Source organism: Myxine glutinosa, chromosome 3 (assembly GCF_964187855.1).
Source record: "Myxine glutinosa chromosome 3, kmMyxGlut1.1, whole genome shotgun sequence".
NCBI lineage: Eukaryota > Metazoa > Chordata > Myxini > Myxiniformes > Myxinidae > Myxine > Myxine glutinosa.
The window spans coordinates 100,234,647-100,259,318 of NC_136263.1; the positions used below are offsets into that span (position 1 = coordinate 100,234,647).

General features: G+C 44.4%; 1 protein-coding gene across 1 annotated transcript in view; it reads right to left on the reverse strand.

The window, feature by feature from the left end:
• The window catches only part of LGI1 (leucine rich glioma inactivated 1), a 61,871-nt gene extending 39,064 nt beyond the window's left edge, over positions 1-22,807 (reverse strand). Inside the window, exons 1-4 of the mRNA XM_068110356.2 lie at positions 22,545-22,807; positions 22,154-22,376; positions 21,654-21,725; positions 12,195-12,263 (exon numbers count right to left, since the gene is read on the reverse strand). Of these exons, the coding sequence (XP_067966457.2) occupies positions 12,195-12,263; positions 21,654-21,725; positions 22,154-22,365 (353 nt within the window). The 5' untranslated portion in view covers positions 22,366-22,376; positions 22,545-22,807. The remainder of the gene's footprint in view (positions 1-12,194; positions 12,264-21,653; positions 21,726-22,153; positions 22,377-22,544) is intronic.
• Positions 22,808-24,672: the final 1,865 nt, after the last annotated feature.

The following is a 24,672-nucleotide window of genomic DNA, read 5'->3' on the forward strand; positions in this document are numbered from 1 at the left end:
AACAGCCAGCCAAGTAACTAAGTGGATGGTGATCTCTGCCTTGTCTTTTTTTATCCATGGCTAAAGTTGGAAAGAATTAGACTCAAATGTAATTGGGAATGCGAGGCTCCTTGGCTCCAGTTTCATTGCTACTCCGACAAGGATAAGTAAATCTGTGATTTATAAAAACAAGTTGCAAATCAAGCTCACTTATAAATTGACCAAGATAGTGTTATTGATTTATAAAATAATGTTGCGGTTTTGCCATAAAGGCAAACCCCCTATAGTTAATTGCATGACAACATGTAGCCTGCAGTAGTTAGTTATTTCTTATTGAATGTAAAGATTAGCCCCCTTTCCACTGTGTAATAATCGAGACCAAATATGCATTGATTTAGGCAGGATTTCAAACCTCCGTGTGGTTGAGGGAAGACATTTTTAATGTGCAGGAAGGCGTGGCCAAAAGCACAGGCCATGTGACCAACAAACGGAAAAGGACACGTCACCAGCAAGCGACCAATGGGTTGTGAAACCTCCCCGAATGAAAGAGGGAAGGAGGAATGAAACCTTCCTAGGGGGAGGAAGGACTGAATGCCTGCACGTGACCAACCTCAGCCAATGGGAGGCTGTGGAACATTCTGGAAGCTTTTAGGGTCTGATAAAAACCCCCGCCCATCGCATTTTCACCCTCTTGCTTCACCGACGCCCCTCTTGCTTCGCCGACGCTCTTGCTCTTGCTTCCCCGCCGACGCTCTTGCTTCGCCGACGACACTCTTGCTTCGCCGACGACCCTCTCTCTTCGCCGACGACCCTCATCAGCTCTGACTTCGCCGATCTCTCGCTCTGATCCGGCTGACCTGCAAGCGTTGGCCCCTCCCGCGACTCATCTTGAAGCTGGTCGTCCAACCTGTGCTGAATCTAGCCCTGCCTGCGTTGAAGCTCGTCCAACCTGTGCTGAAGTTCGTCGTTCGTGCTGACTTCGAGGCGGCGGTTCATCCTTCGGACTTTACCTCATCCAGGCTGCATGTCCTGAACACGAATCTGAACACGAACCTGGAGTTTAGCAGTACTTTGGCTCTGAATTTGACAAATTGTACGGAATCTCGGCCTGAGCACACATGCGCCGAGCAGTGTAAAGCAATTGCTTCAGTCTGTCTGTCTGTGTGTCAAACAAAATTGAAAATCATTCCCAACACTGAACTTACTGTTTTAGGGATGTCATAAAGGACACCAACAACAGGCACAAATAACTTATGTAATATGTTCGTTAGGGTGGTATAAAAGAGGGTGCATCAGCAGAGGTAAACGTCCGATGCAATGTTTTCTTTGTTGTTCAATCAATTAGGTCCACAATTATGCCTGTAATTATGCCTGTAGTCATGGTGCCATTATGAAATTATAGACATTTTAGTTTTTATTTTATACAATTTCCTTTATGTGTTTGTTCCATAATATTATAACGTACTTGTGGAGTATGTATTATCATGTGTTCTTACCATTCAGTAAATGAAAACACCCCTAGGACATCTACTTAAAGAACATCAAAATTCTTTAAGTAGATGTCCTAGGGATGCTAAAAATAATTTTAGAATTTAGTTTTAGGGGGATGGGGGGGGGGGGGGGTGCATGGGAACCTATATCTCCTGCCAAACTAAATGGTGCAGGAATCACTGAAAAAATTCTCTAATATGGATCCAGAATCGAATCTTCACCAAAACTGAATCAAATCTTCCTTGCCACACACCCAATCTCTCCACTAAATGTCGCCTGAATCCGTCCTCGACATTTTGAGATATCCTGTTCACAAACACACAAACAAACAAGAAAACAAGAAATCTGTCGTGCATACACTTGCGAATACATGACACTTGCGAAATCCCTAAATTAAGTTGTTGGCCTATGTTGACCTCAAAAATACTTGGTGGTTGAAATTAGTGACCTGGTATGCAAATCCTTTTAAAATTTTAAGTCAATCAGATGAAAATTGAGGATTTTAGAAATTTGGCCTATGTTGACCTCAAAAATACTTGGTGGTTGAAATTAGTGACCTGGTATGCAAATCCTTTTAAAATTTTAAGTCAATCGGATGAAATTGAGGATTTTAGGAATTTAAAAAAAGTGGTTGACCTCTGGCCTATGTTGACCTATTGGCCTATGTTGACCTCGAAAATAGTTGGGGGTTGAATTCAGTGACCAGATATGCAAATCGTCTTCAAATTTCAAGTTAATTGGATGAAAATTAAGGATTTTAGAACGTTGGCCTATGTTAACCTTTTGGCCTATGTTGACCTCAAAATACTTGGTTGAATTCAGTGTCCAGATATGCAAGTCCTCTTCAAATTTCAAGTTAATCGGATAAAAATTGAGGATTTTAGAAATTTGGCATATGTTGACCTTTTGGCCTATGTTGACCTTTTGGCCTATGTTGACCTCAAAAATACTTGTTAGTTGAATTCAGTGATGAGATATGCAAATCCTCTTCAAATTTCAAGTCAATCGGATGAAAATTGAGGATTTTAGAAATTTGGCCTATGTTGACCTTTTAGCTTATTTTGAGTCGTTGACCTAAATATAATTGGTGGTTGAATTCAATGACCAGATATGCAAATCCTCTTCAAATTTCAAGTCAATCGGATGAAAATTGAGGATTTTAGAAATTTGACAAAGTTGGTGAACTTTGGCCGATATTGACCGATTGACCTTTTGACCCCCAAAAATAGGCTTTTTGCTTATGACCAACTCTACCATTTGGTGAAGTTTCGTGACGATCGGCTGAAAATTGTGACCTGTAGGCAACTGACATATATACAGACAGACAAACAGACAAAAAACGAACAAATGAAAAATCGGTCAGAGACCGAGGACTTGTCAGAATGTACTTTTTTTTATCGGCCATTTTGAATCAAAATGGCGGGAAATCTATACATGTATATACGCTAAGCAATGGAAGTTAACTGAGTAAGTGCATGCATATCTCTTGTCCTTTCAGAGTTATAGTGGTTTGAAATATATTTTCAATGAAAATTTGGCCCCCCCACTTGGAGTTTGCAAAAAAGCACCTAAAGGACTCTCAGACTGTGAGTAACAAGATTCTGTGGGCTTTCATGTGTCTTTCACTGAGGAGAGGCTTCCGTCTGGACACTCTGCCATAAAGCCCAGATCGGTGAAGTGTTGCAGTGATGGTTGTCCTTCTGGAAGTTTCTCCCATCTCCACACAGGATCTCTGGAGCTCAGCCAGAGTGACCTTGGTCACCTCTATTATTATCAAGGCCCTTCTCCCCCGATTGCTGAGTTTGGCCGGGCGGCCAGTTCTAGGAAGAGTCCGGGTTGTTCCAAACTTCTTCCATTTAAGAATTATGGAGGCCACTGTGCTCTTGGAAACCTTCACTGCAGCAGACATTTTTTGTAGGCTTCCCCAGATCTTTGCCTCGACACAATCCTCTCTCTGAGCTCTGTAGGCAGTTCCTTCGACCTCATGGCTTGGTTTTTGCTCTGATATGCATTGTCAGCTGTGAGACCTTATATAGACAGGTGTGTGCCTTTCCAAATCATGTCCAATCAATTGAATTTACCACAGGTGGACTCCATTCAAGGTGTAGAAACATCTCAAAGATGATCAAGAGAAATGGGAGGCACCTGAGCTAAATTTCAAGCGTCATAGCAAAGGGTCTGAATACTTATGTCAATGTGATATTTCAGTTTTTTCTTTTTAATAAATTTGCAAAACTTTCTAAAATCCTGTTTTCTCTTTGTCATTATGGGGTTATTGAGTGTAGATTGATGAGGGGAAAAATGAATTTAAACGATTTCAGCAAAAGGCTGCAACATAACAAAATGTGAAAAAGGTGAAGGGGTCTGAATACTTTCTGAATGCAATGTAAGTGTATGGCGGTAGAAGACAGAGAGACTACTGACCTGGCTGTGATGTCAAAGTGTGACATTTGCAAAGACTTCATTGCAGGATACTCCAATGATTTTGAAAACTTTGGTTTCCATGGCATCAACCTGAGCAAGGTGTGAGGTCGGGGCATCAGCCCAGAGGGCAGAGCAGTACTCCATCAAGCTGCGGATGAAGGAAGGCATTGCAGGTGGTGGTGGATAGGAGTTCCAAGGAAGGACTTTGTATGACGGAGGATGCCCAATCGGCAACTGGCTTTGGAGGACAACTTTGAAATTTGGTTTGCCCAAGAAAGATCATGTTTGAGAGTGAGACTCAGGAGTTTGAATGATTGAACTTCCTCAAGAGGATTGTTAAAAAAGCAGAAGGGAGGGTTTGCCAGACTGTCCTTTTGGAGAGAGATAGCGAGAGTGTGAGACTTGTCAGGATTGAAAGACATATTCCAAATGCTTGACCAGCTTTTGATTTTGGCAAGGTTTGAAGACAAAGAGGCTGCAGCCTGCCTAACTGGAGGATGTGGGATGTCATGGCAGAGGGGGATGGGGGAGAGTCGTCAGCAAATACATGAAAGGGAATTTCCAAGGAGTCAGAGAGATCATTTATGAAGATTAGGAATCGGACCGGGCCCAGAACACTGGCTTGGGTGCACTCCAGCATTAACAGGGAGAGATGAAAGGATTCTGTTGAGTGCCACATGTTGGCTACGAGAGTACAATAAGTCAGTAAGCCATGTGTGGAAATGGCATTGGATGCCATCGGCAGAGAGTTTAGAGAGCAAGGCAGGATGCCAGATTGTATCAAAAGCTCGAACTTATCTTGATTGCTGATACAAAATTTAAATTGATGATCAAATCAACTACAGGTGTTTCAAAGCCATCACTTGTACATCATAGAACAGGTTATGCTTCAAACAATTTCACAATACAACAACAACAACAGGCATTTTAAGGCCATTTTCCCTGCTAGAGCGGGGGTTAGCCTTGCGGTCAATGTTCTCCATTTTGCCCTATTTTCTGCATCTCTCCTTGTTAACCCCCTTGCCCACATTTTTTCTTCCACCATCTTTAGCCAAGTCTTTCTCGATCTTCCCCGTCCTCTACTTCCTTCTACATTCATTTCCATCACTCTTCCCAACCAGTCACTTTCATCCTTCCTCAACACATGACCAAACCATCTCAACCTGTTCCTCTTCACAGCATCAATCACAGGCTCTATTCCCATCATCTTTCGCAATTCATCATTTGTCTTTCTCTCTCTCTCGACGATACTCCGCACATCCGTCGAACCATTCGCATTTCCACCCTTTCCAGCCTTCGTTGCTGCTCTACGCAAACAATTTCACAATGCATAACGATATTAAGAAAATAATCTTAGTGCAAATATACTTAAAATATGTCGAGATATTGAAATAGTGATTGGGAGTATGTCCCACACAGTCTTTACTCCAATTGTGGGCTTTGGAAACTTATGCTTTTGCTTTGTTGATGTTTTCTTATCTTTGTTTACTCCCATACAAAGCAATGATAAAGAGTAATCTATTAAAAAATACTATGATTACAGGTAGAATGAAGAACTAGTCTTGCTGGTGAACACTGGTATCGATCTGTGTTGGCGGATAGGTAGAACAATCGATGACATCAACAGGGCATTGTTTGAGGTATGCCAACCACCATGGGAAACAGGAAGAAGCAGCCGTTTCAGGCTTTAACACTTCGTCCAGGCAAAATGCGGTTACTACCCAAAATGTCAGCTTCTTGCTTCCCACAGTGGTTAGCATGCATCAATCACCATCCTGTTGATTTCATCCATTGATATTTGATTGCAGGCCTCAGCATGAATAATCATAACAGCTACTGCATTCCAATAATGCGATTACACCGTCAGTGTCACTCGCCAAAACTGGCTGTTTATAGAGATCTGAGATTCCAAAGAACGTCTTGACCCAACTGAAAATGCCTTCTATGCATCTGGATTTTAAAAAAGTTTGCAAATGTGGTTTGCTCAAGAAAGGTCATGGCTAATGGTGAGTTTGAGGGACAGAACTTCTCTTGAAAGTTGACTGTAAAGGTGGATAGGAGGATTGGTATGGTGATACTTCCTGAAGAGTAATGTGAAAATGTCACAAGTCAGGAGACGACGATGGTTCATGAGCGAGCGGTATTCAATGACAAAGGACGGACTATAACCGAAACAGGCCCGGACAGGCCAGGCCCGGAAATGTCAAAACGAAGGTTACTGACCTTGAAATGAGATAGAAAATAATGTATAATCAGTTATGGCCTTATGAGGTTAGTTAGCTACACAATACCGAAAATTCGGTTCGATTCTGACAACTTTGAAAATTTGACCTTTGTGACCTTCAAAGGTCAAAGGTCGAGGATTCTGAAATTTGTTGAAAAACTTGTATTTCATTATGTCTGTGATAATATAACATCATGTACGACATTTCACCCTATCAGGAAGCGAACAATGTAATGAAACCATAAAAAATCGACTTTTCTAAATTTCGTGACCTTGTGACCTTGACCTTAGGGCGAAAATGAAAAATCGAGCTCCGTGGGGCTCGACACATGACATTGGCCTAACCAAATACCGAAACCCCTGTCAGATTCCACCAACTCCCTCGGAGAAGATGTAGCTTGAAATCGTTACCCCCTAAAAAGACATCTTTTTTGGGCGTGGCTCCGCCCACAATGGGCGCAATACGCCCACTCTAGGCAGGACACAACTAGATCATGATATCAACCTCCCACCCAAGTTTCATCAACATCGGATGACATCATCGGGTAGTTATGCTGCGGACAGACAGACACACACACAGACATGACGAATATAGTGGTCACTCTGTTTGATAACTCGTGAACTAATAAGCACGTGGTGAAGACACCACCAATACCTGGCTATGTGTATGCATCATTCCTGTAGTCTTGGCTACGCCAATTACACTGTTGCCCAATCAATAGCCCGCTCCATAGATCATACCAGTCACTTATAATTTGGCCAAAAGTCCCAGCACACAATGAACTACTCTTTACATAAAGGTACCGTGGTACTTATAACGTCCACCAATGAATCCGGACACGACAACTGACTTAACGTCCCTTCTAAGAGACCACACTGATGAAAATGCCTGCTTCCAGAGCACCAGGATGGCAGTTATCATAGTTAGGTGAGGAATTGAACTTCGACTACACAGCTCAAATTTAATTATGTTACCTTTGAACTATCTTGTCAGCCTTGCATACCAAGAAACATAAACCAGTTACATAATGAGCCAAAACTATCAGTATTTAAAGTCAGGACACGAACCTTAAAACTAAAATAAAAAGTTATTTTCTCCTACATGTTCTTCAACCTTAAAAAAAAAACTTTAACATTATCTTGCATATTACACAAGATAACTATTGGGGTCACCCCAGATGACACCGCACATTTTCTTTTCTAAGTATTCCGCTTGGCTTTCTGCCTGGAAAGCGTGAGCCAGAACACATCAGCAGTGGAAGCCAAAGAGCTGTCGAGTCTCTTTCACCGAGTGCCAAGCTAAAGCAACAAATTACAGCAGTGGAATTAAAATGGGAAGTACAATATTTCCGCACTATGGAAGATCAATCGGAGCAAGTGATTTATTAGGGCTAACTTTGGATGAAAAGATTACTTTTCACTGGAAGAGTTGGAAGTTGTTGGTGTTGTTGTTGTATAGCCACAGACGGTTCTCTCGAACAAGCCCGCGGCATGGAGACAGCCGATCGATCTCGCAGGAGCGACCCAGAGATCCCCCACATCCAGGATGGTGTACCCCCGCCTTCACAAAGTCACGGCCACGGCAGAGTTAGAGAGAGAGAAAGAGAGAGAGAGGGAGAAAGAGAGAGAAGAGACACAGACAAGAGGGAAAGGGCCGATCCATGGGGATTGTTGTTGTATAGATTGTTGTTGTTGTTGTATAGCCATTGGTGTTGTTGTTGTATAGCCACAGACGGTTCTCTCGAACAGGTCCGCGGCATGGAGACAGCCGATCGATCTCGCAGGAGCGACCCAGAGATCCCCCACATCCAGGATGGTGTACCCCCGCCTTCACAAAGTCACGGCCACGGCAGAGTTAGGGAGAGAGAGAAAGAGAGAGAGAGGGAGAAAGAGAGAGAAGAGACAGAGACAAGAGGGATGGGGACAGATCGACACTGACCGTGACCGCGCTGCCCTGACAAATCCAGGCAGCAGGGAAGAATGGGGAAGATTTGGTCCCAGACTTGCGTTGGGGGGTACAACCACCGCGAAGAGACGTCCCTGATACTTGTAGAGTTGGAAGTAAATTTAGATGCAGAATTGGAAGGCTGTTAATTATGCCTATTAAATTTGGTGACGAGATGGGTGAAACAATGAAAGAGGAGATAGGAAACCGGCCAATGGACACCGTTTGTATTATTTATCTACTAGATGATAGCAGTAGCAGAATTGCTCAGTTGAAATGTTGCAACTTTGTTCTCATATTTGATTGCTGATGTAATGCCCAAACCTAACGAATGTAATCCCAAATGCCCAAACCCTGCACGACTTGAAGTTAGCTAAGGCTATTGTGCAAAAGAAAGCAAGGTTTCGTGCAAACAAATATTGGACCAACCTTTGGCAAGATATTCAGATGGCCTGTGACAACGGAAACCTTCATGCCATGTATGATGGACCTGGTCCAAAGAGCACCTGGTCCGACCATAACCAAAGTTGCTCCTCTGAAATCAGCAGATAGTGAGATACTTACTGACAGAAGTAAGCAGATAGCTTGTTGGGTGGAACATTACCTTGAACTGTACTCCCATGAAATGGCTATTCTTCAGCCTGTGCTTGACACGGTTCCTTAACTATCTGTCATGGATGAGTAACATGCGGAACCATCATCACCTGAGCTTGGGAAGGCAATCAATTTATTGGCAAGCAGAAAAGCACCTGGCAACGGTGTAATTCTAGCAGAACTGCTCAAGCACGGAAAGCCCCACATGTTGCCTTACCTACATGACTGCCTCCTGCTGGGGCGAAGGATCTGTTCCTCAAGATATGCGTGACGCAAACATCATCACGTTGTACAGGAAGAAAGGCGATCGGGGAGACTCCAACAATTCTGTTGAATTGTTCTGTTGTTGAACAATTCTGTTGTTGAACGACTCTGTGTTACCGGGAAGGTATTTGCCAGGATCATCCTAAAGAGACACCAACAACTCGTTACCCAAGCGCATCCTGAGGCACAATGTGATTTTCGACAGGCAGATCCACTGTGGACATGATCCTCTCCCTCCGTCAGCTGCAAGAGAAATGCAGTGAACAGAACACGCTGCTATACCTCACTTTCGTGGATCTCACAAAAACTTTTGACACTGCTAGCAGAATGGGTTTATACAAGATGTTACAACAGATTGGCTGTCCACCCAAGCTTCTCAGTCTCATCCACTCTTTCCATGACAACATGCACAGCACAAACCAGTTTGATGGTTCCACTTCAGAAAGTTTCCAGATCAAAAAACGGAATGAAGCAGGGCTGTGTCCTGGCTCCAACTCTGTTTGGTATTTTCTTCTCGGTACTTCTGATGTACTCCTTCCATGCAGATACGGAAGGCATCTACCTCCACACCATGACAAATCCCAAGTTGTATAACCCGTCAAGATTAAGAGCCAGGACAAAAGTGCGGCATGTCCTGATAAGATAACTTCTCCATGCCAATAACGCTGCACTTGTCACCCACACAGAAGACCAGCTCCAGAAGCTAATCGATCATCTCTCCTATGGGTGCATGATGTTCTCTTTTTTTTTTCTTTTTTTTGTAAACTGAATCGAGGCTCGTGAAAGAGCTAACATTTATTTCACAAACAAAACAACCAGACAAACAAAATATACAAAAAGAGGGAGCGGAAGACAAGATGGGGAGAGAAGGGGAAGCACACAACCACAACATTTGAGAGCAGGGAAAAGTGTGGGAAGTGTGGGAGGGAGAGGGCTTGGGGGGAGGAGGCGTGGGAAGGGGGTGGAGGGAGAGGTATAAAACACAAGGGGACCGAAATTAGCGGGGGTAGAAAAGATCAAGGTTTTGGATGTGGGAGGATAAGAAATGGTGGTGAACAGCTGTTTTAAAGACCTGGAGGGTGGAGTGGGATTGAAGAGAGTGAGGGAGTTTGTTCCAGAGGCGGGAGAAAAGAGGAATGAAGGAGTGCAGGTGAGCAGAAAGTCTTGATTTTGGCAGTTTAACCATAAGACCTACCATAAGGTTTAACTATAAGTTTAACCATAATTTCCATCTCTCTCACCATTGGTGTTAAGAAAACCATGGTGATGGGACAAGGTGTCACTACAACCCAGCCCCTGATTACACTAAACAATACTCCACTGGAAGTATTAAGCAAATCCAGTAATCTCGGATCTATAGTGACCAACAACGTGTTTCTCGATAATGAACTGAACGTACAAATCGGGAAGGCAGCCATCACCTTTGGTCATCTAACAAAGAGGGCGTGAAGCAAGCTGACCCGCAGAACCAAGATGCTGATCTACAAGGCGTACACTTTATAGCTGCGAAACATGTACGACTTATAGCTGCCAAGAACGGGGACGTAACAATTTCCATCTTCGCTGTCTACAACGCATCCTTCACATCACGTGGAAGGACAGATACACAAATGCAGAAGTTCTCTCCCAGGCAACTCTGCCAAGCGTCCTTGCACTCATTAAAACATAGGGGCAATACCCCTGGTGCTCACCTGGTAGAATAAACAGTATACTGCACTGACTAAAGGTATTTGCAACCAATTTCAATGCTTGCTTGAAGACAGGGCAGCATGTACAATCATACCAACATAATCATAACACTTTAAATAAACAAACAAAAAAAATACCTATTTTAGGGGGTAACGCCTCCCCTCGCCCTCCCACACCGTGTACCTCCTCAGATCCAAATTTTCCAATGCCTTGAACAAACATTGGTACATCACGGATGATGAAGGTTGTGGTGACGTTTCATCAAAATTGTGTGTGTAGGTTCTGAGAAAAAAGCAAATATCTATTTTGGGGGGAAAGCCCCCCATAGACCACCTTAGACCCCAATTTTTTAAAAGCCAGGAACAAACTTTGGTATAACACAGGTGATTAAGGTTGTGGTCTAGTTTCATCAGAATTGTATATGTAGTTTCTGAGAAGAAAGCAAATACCTATTTTGGAGGGCAACCCCCCCGTAGATCCCCAAAGGGGCAAAAAAAAATTTATGTCGTGAACAAACGTTGGTACATCACGCGTGATGAAGGTTGTGGTTAAGTTTCATCGGGATTCCATGTGTAGTTTCTGAGAAGAAAGCAAACACCGATTTCGGGTGACAACCCCCTCCCCCCTCCCCCCACCGTAGACCCCCACAAGGGCAGATTTTTTTTAATGCCGTGAACAACCTTTGGTACATCATGGGTGATGAAGGTTGTGGTAAAGTTTCATCAAAATAGTGTGTGTCGTTTCAGAGGAAAAAGCAAATCCCTTTTTTGGGGGGTCAAACTTGGATCCACTTTGACCACCGGTAAACCCCATTAGACCCCGACTTTTTTTTAATGCCGTGAACAAACTTTAGTCATAATACAACAAATATAATTTGTGCCAAATTTGGTCGCAATCCCATCAGCGGTTTTGGAGAAGAAGTTTCAAGTGTTTACGGACGGACTGACGGACAGACGGATGGACGGACTGACTGACGCACTGACGGACGGATGGACGACGCACCATCGCATAAGCTCCCCTGAACTTCGTTCCAGGTGAGCTCAAAAAGACGACTTTTATGGCTTGGGCATGTGCACAGAATGGAAGATGCACGTATCCCAAAGGACGCCCTATATGGGGAGATGGCCGGGGCCAAAAGACCAAAAGGGCACCCAAAGCCAGCTGTCCAGCCAACGGGTGTAAAGCAGTGGGGTGGAGTCTAGGCAACTGAAAACTGACCCATGTATAATATGTGATAGTTTACAAGTTCAAAAAGGGCATAACTCCGTGAAAAATTCGCGAAACACCCCAAAACTCAAGCTTGCTCTGTAACTTACAATAAAGCCATGTACCAAGTTTCACTTCAATATGTTAAAGGGTATGGAAAAAGTCTGGAAAACCACAGGTGGGTCAGACAGACAGAAGGACGGACGGACAGACAGACAAAGAGCAAAACTAGCCCCTTCTGGGAAAGGGACTAATAGCATTAAGAAGCTCATAATTCACAAATATATTAACCATTGAACACGTCGGCCATTAACCACTCTTTCTATGTCAATATCAAAACAAGGGTCTTACTGGAATGCAAAAACAATTGTTACTTACAGGTACTGTAGCTTGCGCAGCCCCTTGAAAGCATTACTCTCGATGTTGAATGTCGAGTCCTTTAACAGACTGAGCAGGTACATTCAATAAGCACATCAGCTGAGTCATGAAGCCTGCAGATTCGTGCTAAGCAAAGATGTCAAAACTGCATATGGCGTATAATATACATAAATAGCTACATACATTACATACATCCATCCATGCATAATCTTATACTTGATCGGAATGCTGGAAATTTCAGTGCAAAGTACAGGAATTGGAAAATTACATATTTGTCTATATTTCCTCCCAATTTGGCATTTTTGTAAATCGGTTTTAATGTTCTGCAACTTTCACAAATTCATGTTGATATTTCTCAATGATCATCTGACATATTTTCAAGGAAGTCATGTGATGTATGGATGAAACCGTCATCACAATGTCGATGTTGGCTTGTTTGTTTGGAAGTCTCACATGAAAGTACAGCTTATAATACTGAGATCCAATCTGTCACTGTAGCTTTTTGCTGAAAAATCCATTTGCTGTGCCAATATTTCCATTTTATACAAATGTTCTTGAAGTCATTTAAAAGTACACCAAGGTCACTATATATGGCTTGTGTAGCATATGGTACATATACACTGATCCTTGAATCTCTAACACTCAATACACATTTCCCCTGGAATCTCCAATATCCAATATCACCTCTCCAATATTTCCAATATCCAATTTCCAAGAATTTCAAGAATTTCCAATATCACCTCTCTTACCAAGGCTCTTCTCCCCCGATTGCTCAGTTTGGCCGGGCGGCCAGCTCTAGGAAGAGGCCTGGTTGTTCCAAACTTCTTCCATTTAGGAATTAAGGAGGCCATTGTGCTCTTGGGAATCTTCAATGCAGCATTTCATTTTGTGTATTGGAATTGGGGGGGAGGGAGAAGTATAAAACACAAGGACACCAAGGACTTCCAGGACAGAAGTTGGTATTTCAAAAAAGTGGAATTGGGGTGAAATTAGCGGGGGTAGAAAAGATCAAGGTTTTGGATGGGGGAAGATAAGAGATGGTGGTGAACAGCTGTTTTAAAGACCTGGAGGGTGGAGTGGGATTGAAGAGAGTGAGGGAGTTTGTTCCAGAGGTGGAAGAAAAGAGGAATGAAGGAGTGAAGGTGAGCAGAGAGTCTTGATTTTGGCAGTTTAACCATAAGAGGGTTGCAGGCAGATCTTGTGCAACCTCTAGGAATATTTGCGGGACAGAGCCCAGAGAGAGCTGGGGGGGCAAGGCCAGAGAGGAGTCGGTAGAAGACGGAAAGACCACCAACCTGCCTGTGGTGAGTGAGTGAGAGGCCCTTGGAGTTAGCTTCATCGCTGGAGATTCCAATGATTCTGAAATGTTCTGAAATTCTGAAATGTGAGTGATACACAAATGAACAGGGAAATGTGGTTGATGACAGTCAAAAGGAACGCAAGAAAAAAAGATCTACATCGACAAAATCCTCATCTGCTCCACACTTTTCCTGTTCCTGAACCCAATCTATCCCTGGAAAATGAAATCCTCCATAATGAATACCTTAATCTTAGCACCGCCTTTCTGAAATCTTCCTGAACACTTTTATCCTGCGCTCGGTTCACACCAGGAGTCCGATAAAAGTATTCTACAATTACCTTACCATCCCATATCTTTATATACACTGAATCCTCTACATTAATTTCTTCTTTTATATCACCTCTCTCTCTTGATACAATACTGACTTTTACTCACATTGCTTCACCCATCTTCTCTTTACTATCACACCTATATAGGCCTACCTTAGCACCTAATGCTGTCTAACTGTTTCTCTCCTCATTAAACCATGTTTCAGTTGTTGCAACTATATCATACTCCTCACTGTCTTGTAGATTAGCTTCAGGCTTCAAGCCCCTTCTCTCCCCATCTTGTCTTCCGCTCCCTCTTTTTATATATTTTGTTTGTCTGGTTGATTTGTTTGTGAAGTAAATGTCAGCTCCTTCACGAGCCTCGATTCAGTATACAAAAAAAAAGAAAAAAGAAGCTCCTCCATCTTATTAAAGTATAGAATGTTCTTTAACTTCTCCATGATTTTTCCTGCCCACCATTACCAATGATGTTTAGTTTCAGTTCCTTCTGTTTTGGCCTCTCCACCCTCCAGCAGTTCACAGAATTTTGGACATCGTTCAGATTTTTTTCAAATTTCACAGCATCTTCCTTTTCTTCATCACTATGTAGGCTTTGAACATCAGTTTCTTCGTGACTTCAAATAACTGTTTATGCACAAGCACACACCTGTTCTAATGAGGACCTGACATAACACCTTTCATTGATCCAGGAGCCACAGTGTCAGATTATAGCCTATGAGGATATCCTCAAATCATGAATCCTGAAATTGTTTCCCGATGCTGTACACAAAGGATACATGTTGCTATGTGGAATTCACGTCACCTGAGCACTAACTGTCTTGTGAAAACAGAATTATGCCACATGATCTGATTTGCCTTGGTATAAATAAATGTTGAGGTGCATATCCATCTTAAGATAACTTATCATGGCGTTTTTCCAAAGCTGCTTCTAATAACAAAAGTAATAACAACATTAAATATAATGGCATAATATTAATGTTATTACAAATCAGTCTTCATACTAATAATATCCCTCTCCTCAAGGGGTTTCCTACTTAGACAAACATCGCATTAATGTGTATAAATAGCTTATCATGGCATTTCGTGGAAAATCCTTACCAGAAGTAAAAATATAAACCACAAACAAGTTTGATTACCTTTTGAAACAGTCGCTCCTGCTGTTTAACACTAAACTGAAAGGGAGGAAACCCAGGGTGTGTTCAGTTACTAAGCAGCTAGTGAGCGCTTGCCAAGCCAGCCGTTCCTTATCAACGATTTTGAATGGCGTGCTTGCTCGAATGCTTAAACCACTTTTTTTCTTCTTTTTTTCTCTTTTTTTTTGTATACTGAATCGAGGCTCGTGAAAGAGCTGACATTTACTTCACAAACAAATCAACCAGACAAACAAAATATATAAAAAGAGCGAGCGGAAGACAAGAGAATGGGAAGCACACAAACACTTGAGAGCACACAACATTTAAGAGCAGGGAGATGTGTGGGAGGGAGAGGGCTTGGGGGGAGGAGGCGCGGGAAGGGGGGGGGGGGGCACTTGGCGAGCTCTCCACAAGAAACTTGGTAAATTAACACCCCCCCCCCCCCATGCTATTGAGTCCTGCCCCTAGATCTACTGTAATCTATATACCCCAAAGAGGAATTGACCCTACCAGCCGCTCCAGTAGGGAACGGGTGTACGAGTTCGAATTACACATGACGTTTTCTAATGTTCTTTGTCACACTTTGTCTTTGGCCCTCTTTGGGACCATACATTAATTAAGTACGCACGTGGAAAAGGGTGGGGAAGGATTGGCGTTGGCTGAGATAAGCAATTTAACAATGAGGAAAAGAAGGACACAGGAGAGGGAAATAAGGAAAACAGGGCTGTGGTAAAGGGAGGGGAGGTAAGAGACATGTATGGTGCATATATGGGGTGAGGTGTATGGCTACGTATTCAAAATATAGATGGCTACGTATTCACTTTTTTTTTTCTTTTTTTTTTGTTTTTTGTATACAAGATCGAGGCTCGTGAAAGAGCGAACATTAATCACACAGAAAGACAAACAGACACATAAAACAAACAACATCGGGAGCGGCAGACAAGATGGGGAGAGAGGGGGAAGGACACAAAACACAACACTTGAGAGCAGGGACCGAGAGACACGGAGACATCGAGAGATCTGTGGGAGGGAGAGGGCTTTGGGGGGAGGCATGTGAAGGGGGGGAGGCATGTGAAGGGGGGGAGGCATGTGAAGGGGGGGGGGGTGGGAGAGGTATAAACATATGGACACTGCCAGGATTTCCAGGAAATAAGTTGGAATTTCAAACAAGGTGGATCTGGGGTGAATTAGTGGGGGTAGAAAAGATCAAGGTTATGGATGGGGGAAGATAAGAGATGGTGGTGAACAGCTGTTTTAAAGACCTGGAGGGAGGAGAGGGATTGAAGGGAGTGTGGGAGTTTGTTCCACAGGCGGGAGAAAAGAGGAATGAAAGAGTGAAGGTGAGCAGAGAGCCGAGATTTCGGCAGTTTAACCATCAGAGGGTTGCTGGCAGATCTTGTGCGACCTGTAGGAATATTTGGGGGACAGAGCACAGAGAGAGCTGGGGGAGCAAGGCCGGAGAGGAGTCGGTAGAAGACAGAAAGACCACCTACCTGCCTGTGGTGAGTGAGTGAAAGGCCCTCAGAGATAGCTTCATCGCGGGAGATTCCAATGATTTTGAAAGCTTTGGATTCAACAGCGTGAAGCCGAGCCAGGTGTGAGGCAGGAGCACCAGCCCATAGGGGAGAACAGTATTCCATTGAGCTGCGGATGAAAGCCTTGTAAGTGGTGAGGAGCTCAGGTGTGCCGAGGAAGGACTTCGCACGACGGAGGATGCCCAGTCGGCGACTGGCTTTGGAGGCCAGCTTGGAAATGTGGTTTTCCCAAGAAAGATCATGGCAGATAGTGAGACCCAAAAGCTTGAGTGACAGAACTTCTTGGAGAGGATTGTTGAGAAAGTAGATGGGAGGGTTGTCCAGTCGATCTTTTCGGAGAGACATAGTAAGAGAGTGAGATTTGGCAGGATTGAAAGACATGTTCCACTTGTTTGAAAAGTCTGTGATTTTGTCCAGGTCTTCAGAGAGTGAGGAGGCTGCAGACTGCCGATCTGAGGGAAGAGGAATGGAGCGGCAGAGAGTGGAGTCATCAGCAAAGAGATAGAGAGGATTTTCCAGAGAGTGAGAGAGATCATTGATAAAGACCAGAAAAAGCACAGGGCCCAGCACACTTCCTTGGGGAACTCCAGCCTGAACAGGAAGGGGAGATGAGAGAAATCCATTCAGGGCCAAACGTTGACTACGACCAGAGAGGAAGTCCGCAAGCCATGCATGGAGATTTCCATGGATACCATAGGAGGAGAGTTTGGTGAGCAGAGCTGGGTGCCAGACCGTATCAAAGGCCCTTGATATGTCAAGGGAGACAGCTCTGATTTCCTGTTTGGCATTGAGGACCTCCATCCATTGTTGAGACAGCAGAAGCAGCATGTCCAGAGTAGAGTGACCTGGTCTGAAACCAAATTGATGATCAGAGATCAAGCCATTGGAGAAGAGGAAAGATTTCATATCCGAAGCAATGATGGATTCCATGACTTTGCTGATAATTGGGAGCAGGCTGATTGGTCTGTAGTTGCAAGGATCTGTTTTTGCACCTTTTTTGTGTAAAGCGGTAATGTTAGCTGATTTCCAGGATGCTGGCAGATGACCTTGAGCAAAAGATAGGGTGAAAAGAACAGAGAGAGGGTGAGATAGAGCGGCAGAGCAGGATTTTAAGACCCGTGGGCTGATGCCGTCTGGTCCAGTTGCAGAATCAGAGTCAAGGTTTGACAAAAACTCCTCCACCTTGTCAGGAGAGAAGGACACAGAGTCCAGGAGCAGTTGGGTTCGACTGGGAAAGGTGGGAACAGAGAGAGATGGGTTTGGGACTAAGGATTTCGAGGCGAACACAGAGTTGAGGCATTCGGCTTTGTCACGTGCGATGTCAACTGTGTGGCCATTTGAGGTAAGGGAGGGGATGGAGGGGGAACAAACACCAGAAACGGATTTGACCAGACGCCACCAGGATTTGGAGGAAGGAGACAGGTTTGAGAGTTCATTCTTGAGTGAGTGTGGGTGGTGGGGTTTTGCAGCGTTGCAGAACTTAATTGTTACTGCAGCGTTTGGAATTCATATTTTCACTTCACTTTCAGATGAACACTAGTATTAATATTTTGCAAAGCTTATACATAAACACCACCGATATCTGTGGGTTAAGGTGGCTGGCTTAAGATCTTAGGGTATTGAGTTCAAGCCCCCTGTCAGCCATTGAATTAACACCATGTGGGTTGACTCAGCCTGTCATCCTTCCGAGTTTGACTAAATGTATACCAGCTTATTGGGAAGAATGAGCAATTCGATATCTGGTGTCGGAGTGGAGACCCCTCCAGAATTGTGCCCAATAGCCTAGAAACTGCTTCGGCAGCCATATGTATCTGAAGATGCAAAAAGGAGTGGTCTTCTTCTTTCAACATAGTTAAACACCACCCACGTCCTTGTATCAAGTGGACCGGCCAGAAATAATATTGTTACGTTTGTGAGGGTAGATGGAGGAATCCCAAAGTAAAAATAGGATTGTATAGTTACAGTATGGACTGTGGACACGTAGGAGACATCTCAATTTTTTTTTTTTTTTTTTTTTTTTTTTTTTGGGATACTGAATCGAGGCTCGTGAAAGAGCTAACATTTACTTCACAAACAAATCAACCAGACAAACAAAACACACAAAAAGCGGGAGCGGAAAACAAGATGGGGAGAGAAGGTGAAGCACACAAACACAACATTTGAGAGCAGGGAGATGTGTGGAAGGGAGAGGGCTTGGGGGGAGGAGGCATGGGAAGGGGGGGGGGGGGGGTGGAGGGAGAAGTATAAAACACAAGGACACCAATGACTTCCAGGACAGAAGTTGGTATTTCAAAAAAGTGGAATTGGGGTGAAATTAGCAGGGGTAGAAAAGATCAAGGTTTTGGATGGGGGAAGATAAGAGATGGTGGTGAACAGCTGTTTTAAAGACCTGGAGGGTGGAGTGGGATTGAAGAGAGTGAGGGAGTTTGTTCCAGAGGCGGGAGAAAAGAGGAATGAAGGAGTGAAGGTGAGCAGAGAGTCTTGATTTTGGCAGTTTGACCATAAGAGGGTTGCAGGCAGATCTTGTGCGACCTGTAGGAATATTTGCGGGACAGAGCCCAGAGAGAGCTGGGGGGGGGGGGCAAGGCCAGAGAGGAGTCGGTAGAAGATGGAAAGACCACCAACCTGCCTGCGGTGAGTGAGTGAGAGGCCCTTGGAGTTAGCTTCATCGCGGGAGATTCCAATGATTCTGAATGCTTTGGTTTCAACAGCGTGAAGACGAGCTAGGTGTGAGGCAGGAGCACCAGCCCAGAGGGGAGAGCAGTATTCCATTGAGCTGCGGGTGAAAGCCTTGTATGTGGTGAGGAGCTCAGGTGTGCCAAGGAAGGACTTCGCACGACGGAGGATGCCCAGTCGGCGACTGGCTTTGGAGGCCAGATTTGAAATGTGGTTTTCCCAGGAAAGATCATGGCAGATAGAGAGACCCAAAAGCTTGAGTGACAGAACTTCTTGGAGAGGATTATTCAGAAAGTGGATGGGAGGGTTGTCCAGTCGGTCTTTTCGGAGAGACATCGTAAGAGTGTGAGATTTGTCAGGATTGAAAGACATGTTCCACTTGTTTGCCCAGTCTGTGATTTTGTCCAGGTCTAGAGAGAGTGAGGAGGCAGCAGACTGCCGATCTGAGGGATGAAGAATGGAGCGACAGAGAGTGGAGTCATCAGCAAAGAGATACAGAGGATTTTCAAGAGAGTCAGAGAGATCATTGATGAAGACCAGAAAAAGCACAGGGCCTAGAACACTGCCTTGTGGAACTCCAGCCTGAACAGGAAGAGGAGATGAGAGAAACCCATTCAGGGCCACACGTTGACTACGACTAGAGAGGAAGTCCGCCAGCCATGCGTGGAGATTTCCATGGATACCAAAAGAGGAGAGTTTGGTGAGCAGAGCGGGGTGCCAGACCGTATCGAAGGCACGTGATATGTCAAGGGAGACTGCTCTAATTTCTGCTCTAATGTATTTAAGCTCTAATGCTGCCCTAATGTATTTAAGTAGGGAAACCTGAGCTTAAGATTGGTTATGTGTCTTCACACGGGGGGGTGAAGCTGTGTTAAATATATAGGGATTAAAGTTAGTTTTCCCCCAGTATGTGATTGCCCCCTTTGGCTTTTGCCTAGGTTTTTACAACTACAATAAGGCCGGCCATAGAGACCTCCGTTTAAACAACCGTTCCCTGCAAGACAAGCAGAGCCGTTCGGCAAGTAAACCCCACCCCACCAACCTAATAAGGAAAAAGGCCACACCCCCAGAGTGGTACGAGGGGTGTGGAAGAGCAAAGCCGGCAGGCCACACCCCGAGCTTCGTGATTGGTCAAGGAGACATGGGGTGATTCAGTGGAGCTCGGCGATTGGACAGTGTGACGTCAGGAGATAAGGTTCGAGTGAGAAACGACGGTTGGACAAAGAGTCGTTCTCTCTGTGTTTTTGCTTAAAGAGGAAGGTTGGCCATCTTTGGTTTGTGCCTGTGAGGAGAAGGCTGGCCTTTGTGGTGCACTTTTGAAGAGAGTGAGGAGCTCTTGGCTACGTGGGAAGCATTGTGAGGAAGGTTTTGGCTGTGGTGCTCTTTGGAGGCAAAGGAGGCCGCCTATCTGCTTGCTTCACACCGGTGGTTGCTACGGACGTGGTGCCGCCACCATCTTGTGAGCTTCCCGCATGGTGGCTTCGAGTTTCGATGACCACCAAGTGACTAAAAGTCCTCGTTGAGGCGAAAGCTGAGTGTCTGCTGGCTAAAGGGATATTATTTATATTTTATCTGTCCCCTCATCTGTATTTGAGACTGCATGTGGAGGTACCTCGGGTAGGAAATTAGGTTACCTCAGCCTTTATTTCGATATTTTCATTTCTTTATTTATTTACATTAAAATCACTAGGGCATGCCCGTACTATATATATATCTAAAATTATATCCCCCCCCTCTATTTACATGAAATGGTTTGGTCCATTCGCAAAGCCAAAGCGAACGGCTTGCGAGTACGGTGACAATCCCCCCCTCTATTTACATGAAATGGTTTGGTTCATTCGCAAAGCCAAAGCGAACGGCTTGCGAGTACGGTGACAATCCCCCCCCTCTATTTACATGAAATTGTTTGGTCCATTCGCAAAGCCAAAGCGAACGGCTTGCGAGTACGGTAGAACCCCCCCCTCTATTTACATGAAATGGTTTGGTCCATTCGCAAAGCCAAAGCGAACGGCTTGCGAGTACGGGTAAATAAATCGCCATAGCTCGGTAACTACTCCGATTAATATGAAACCTTGAAAAGGCACATCCTCAGGTCCCCAGCAATATACCTGGCAAGTTTCAAGTATATCGGACCCGTGGTTGTCGAGAAACAGCGGTCACAGACACACAGACATACACACACACATACACACACACATACACACACACACAGAGATTACTGGAATTATAGATAGATTATTGTTGAATTTTCTTGGTCATGTTTGCATGTTATGTGGGTTCCAGATTAAACCCGTGTGCTTCTGTTCAGGTAAGTGCTTCACATCCTTCCCTCCGCGCGCGACAAACCATCCACCAAATTTGGCTGTCCGCCTTGGAATTAAGGACCGTTTTGGCTATTCGTCCAAGGCTGGTGTTCATCGGCTACGGACAGGACAATATAGCATCATGATGAGAAATAACATTGTTGATCTATATCATATACTCACATTAAATGCAATGATGGAAAATGGGAAAAAGTCCCATTGGCGATCTCTCCAAATGTCGCATTGTGAAATGTCCTGCCAAGAGGAGAGCCAGTGTTGCCATAGGATTACCAATAGGTACCAACATTTCTGATTGCAAAACAAGGCCTCTTTCTGTGCACCCCTTGAACCCATTTAGAGGCAACAATGAGTATTCCTGATACATATGTTTGTTCTCTCAAGGCAACGATGCAGTTTAACAAAGGGATGAGCAAAAACACGAAACCCCCCCCCCCCCAAAAACCCTGAAATAAATGCTAAATTTCTAAAATGAGGTAACGCGTGCCAACGTAGCATGAGGTGGATAAGATATGAAAGGCAATGAGGAGTAATCCTGGCTCAGCGCAGTGCGGCACATGCCGTGTTGGGAGTATGGCATGCGCGCGTTGCAAAGATTGATGGCATCACATAATCGTAACCAAACGCCATTGCTATATCAAAGAGTCAAGCAGACCATGGCTTACAGGAAGGTTGCGTTTGCCGGGAGGTATCTGGGCACCTGGTCGACCTTGGTGCAACGTACGTACACTTTCTCCTTGCTGCACAGACACGGCGTCGGACACTTATTGGTGCTCTTTCTGTGTGGCCACTTGGCCGTGACCGACGTGCAGAATCCCAAGCAAAGGCAAGCGGTGAGGCACAGTGCGGGTAACAGCCTGCGGATTTCCCTCGCCATGCCCACGAACGCTGAGATGGAGATGTAGGTGCAGATGGAGATGAAGGTACAGATTGGTTGGTGACATTTAAAGCCTCAACCCTTCAGTAAAACGATTAACTAATCCTAACAGAATAATATCGCCAAAATCTTCATATTAAACATATAAATGCTAAAATCCATCCAGAATCTTCTCCCACCTTGATGAATGGTGAAGCCGCTCTGCTGATGCTGTGTGGCCTCGAGTGCGAGCCTGCTCGGTCCTCCCGCCCTTCGATTCGCGCCCCCTTAAGAACACCCCTCCCAGTGAAACGGACGGCAGCGCTCGATTTCCAGGCGTTACAAATCACACGGGAGGAGGAAGGGTAGGGAGTTTGACCCACTACCGACTGTAGTCCTCGCTTCCCTGCAAGTTGCTGCGCAGGTCGTTCAGGCGAGATCACAACTAGCTCAGCTCCCTCGTGGGCGGCATAGAGAGTCCGCACAACAACAACACGATCTGTGCGTTTGCCAATAAGCAAAACAAAGGACAATACGACTGAGAGGAAGAGATAGGGGAAAAGGGAGCTGTGGGAGCCACAATGACCATTAGAATGGTCTTTTATGTTTCGAACAACATGAGGCACTGAAATGATGGCCAAGTCGGGTTTAATGGAGGACGTTCTACCCACCTGCGACTGTTCTGTGGGAATTTAGTGACTCGGCGAGGGGTGACCGATCATGCACCATCAGCGGATGTTTCTCCGTTCTCGTCCTTTAAACTTTCGTCAAATCATCGGAAGTCATTTTCATCATGTGACACGTGGGCTACACCATTGGAAAGCATATTTATGTGCTTAAACCTTTAATGGGCATCTACTTAAATCTATACCAAGAAAAACAAAACATTTCACACTACGAACCTTATTCATGCAAAAACATTTGCCTAATAGAGGGTTTTTTTCAAACACAAAAGCTTGTTCTGAGCACGTTTTGCACACATTTTGTTATAAAATCACTATTCTAATGCAGAAATGCGTATTTTTCATCAAATAGTGTGTAGTCTCTCGACGTTCACGCTCAGGCCTCTTGTAAAAACAATATGGTCAATACACCATTGTGCGAATTGTTAGAACATCAAATAATCTTCTGCCAATTAGTGTCATTTTGTACAATATACCGCATTCAGACAGAAAGCCTGTCGTTGACTTAGGGTTCATCTCCGCTAAATTACGCAAAGACATTTTGGATGCAAATCCTGATTTTTAAGGACACCATTCATTAGTCTGTACATTCATTCACCACCAATCCCAAATATTTGTTTAAAATGGTCGGATGCTTTCGATTAATTTCTTATTTATCACTAGTCAGTTATGAGTGGATGAGGCTCAGCTGAAATAAGGGGTCATTTATATATCAGGTACACAGACATGGCAGAATCTGTTTCACAGGTAGAGTGACTCGCCAATTTGTGTGCCACACCTCGGATTAAACGGGCGGCCCGTCCCATATATCGGCATTAGTCGATGGACGTTAAACATCCCACGGTGTCCTTCACAAAGAGTAGGCGATCGATCTCCGGCACCATGAACAGATTACAAATTGATGCCCTGACCAACAGAGGGCATTGCATCAAGGATATAGCCACACCTTCAGCCAATGATGTTACTCCGCAGCCTTGTGTTGCATATGAAAGAAGCAGAGGAAGACAAGGCAGCCAGAAAAACAAGGAATCCTGAAACTTATTAGCAAACAAACACGTTTAGGCTAGAGAGAGACTTTGACTTCATATCCTGTTATTACAAAAGTATAAAAAGAGGAGATTGTATAGTTTTATAGAATGTCAACTTCGCTTGGTAAATGAAAATTAATTGGAACCGTCGTTGGGAGGATAAAAGGACCACTAGGAGCAAAAATGAAAATAGAAAAAGTGAAGTCAAGAGACAAGGCATGAAAGAAAGAGGAGTTGGACATGAGACATATGCACGGGGCATGGTTCCAGTATACCCACAAAAGGGGCACTGCTCACACATCGGTTTTGAAAAGCGGTGAATAATGGAATTTGTGGGTGATATCCAATGGGTAGTTCCTCATTGGAGGTCACCGACACGCTTTGGCACAGGTTGTTTGTAATACCATCTCCAATTATGGCAGAAAGGAGGGGTATGTGGCAGGACTGTAGGCCACTTACAAGGTGCAGAGGTGGACAAGGAAGGAAAAAGAGCTTTTAAACATTGTAGGTATTGTTGTAGGTACAGGATTTATGCTTGGTACCAGAAAGGGGAAGAGAGAGGCTGAAATTCATAGGCTCTAAACTGACAGCACCAGATAAATGGACATTGGGGAAGG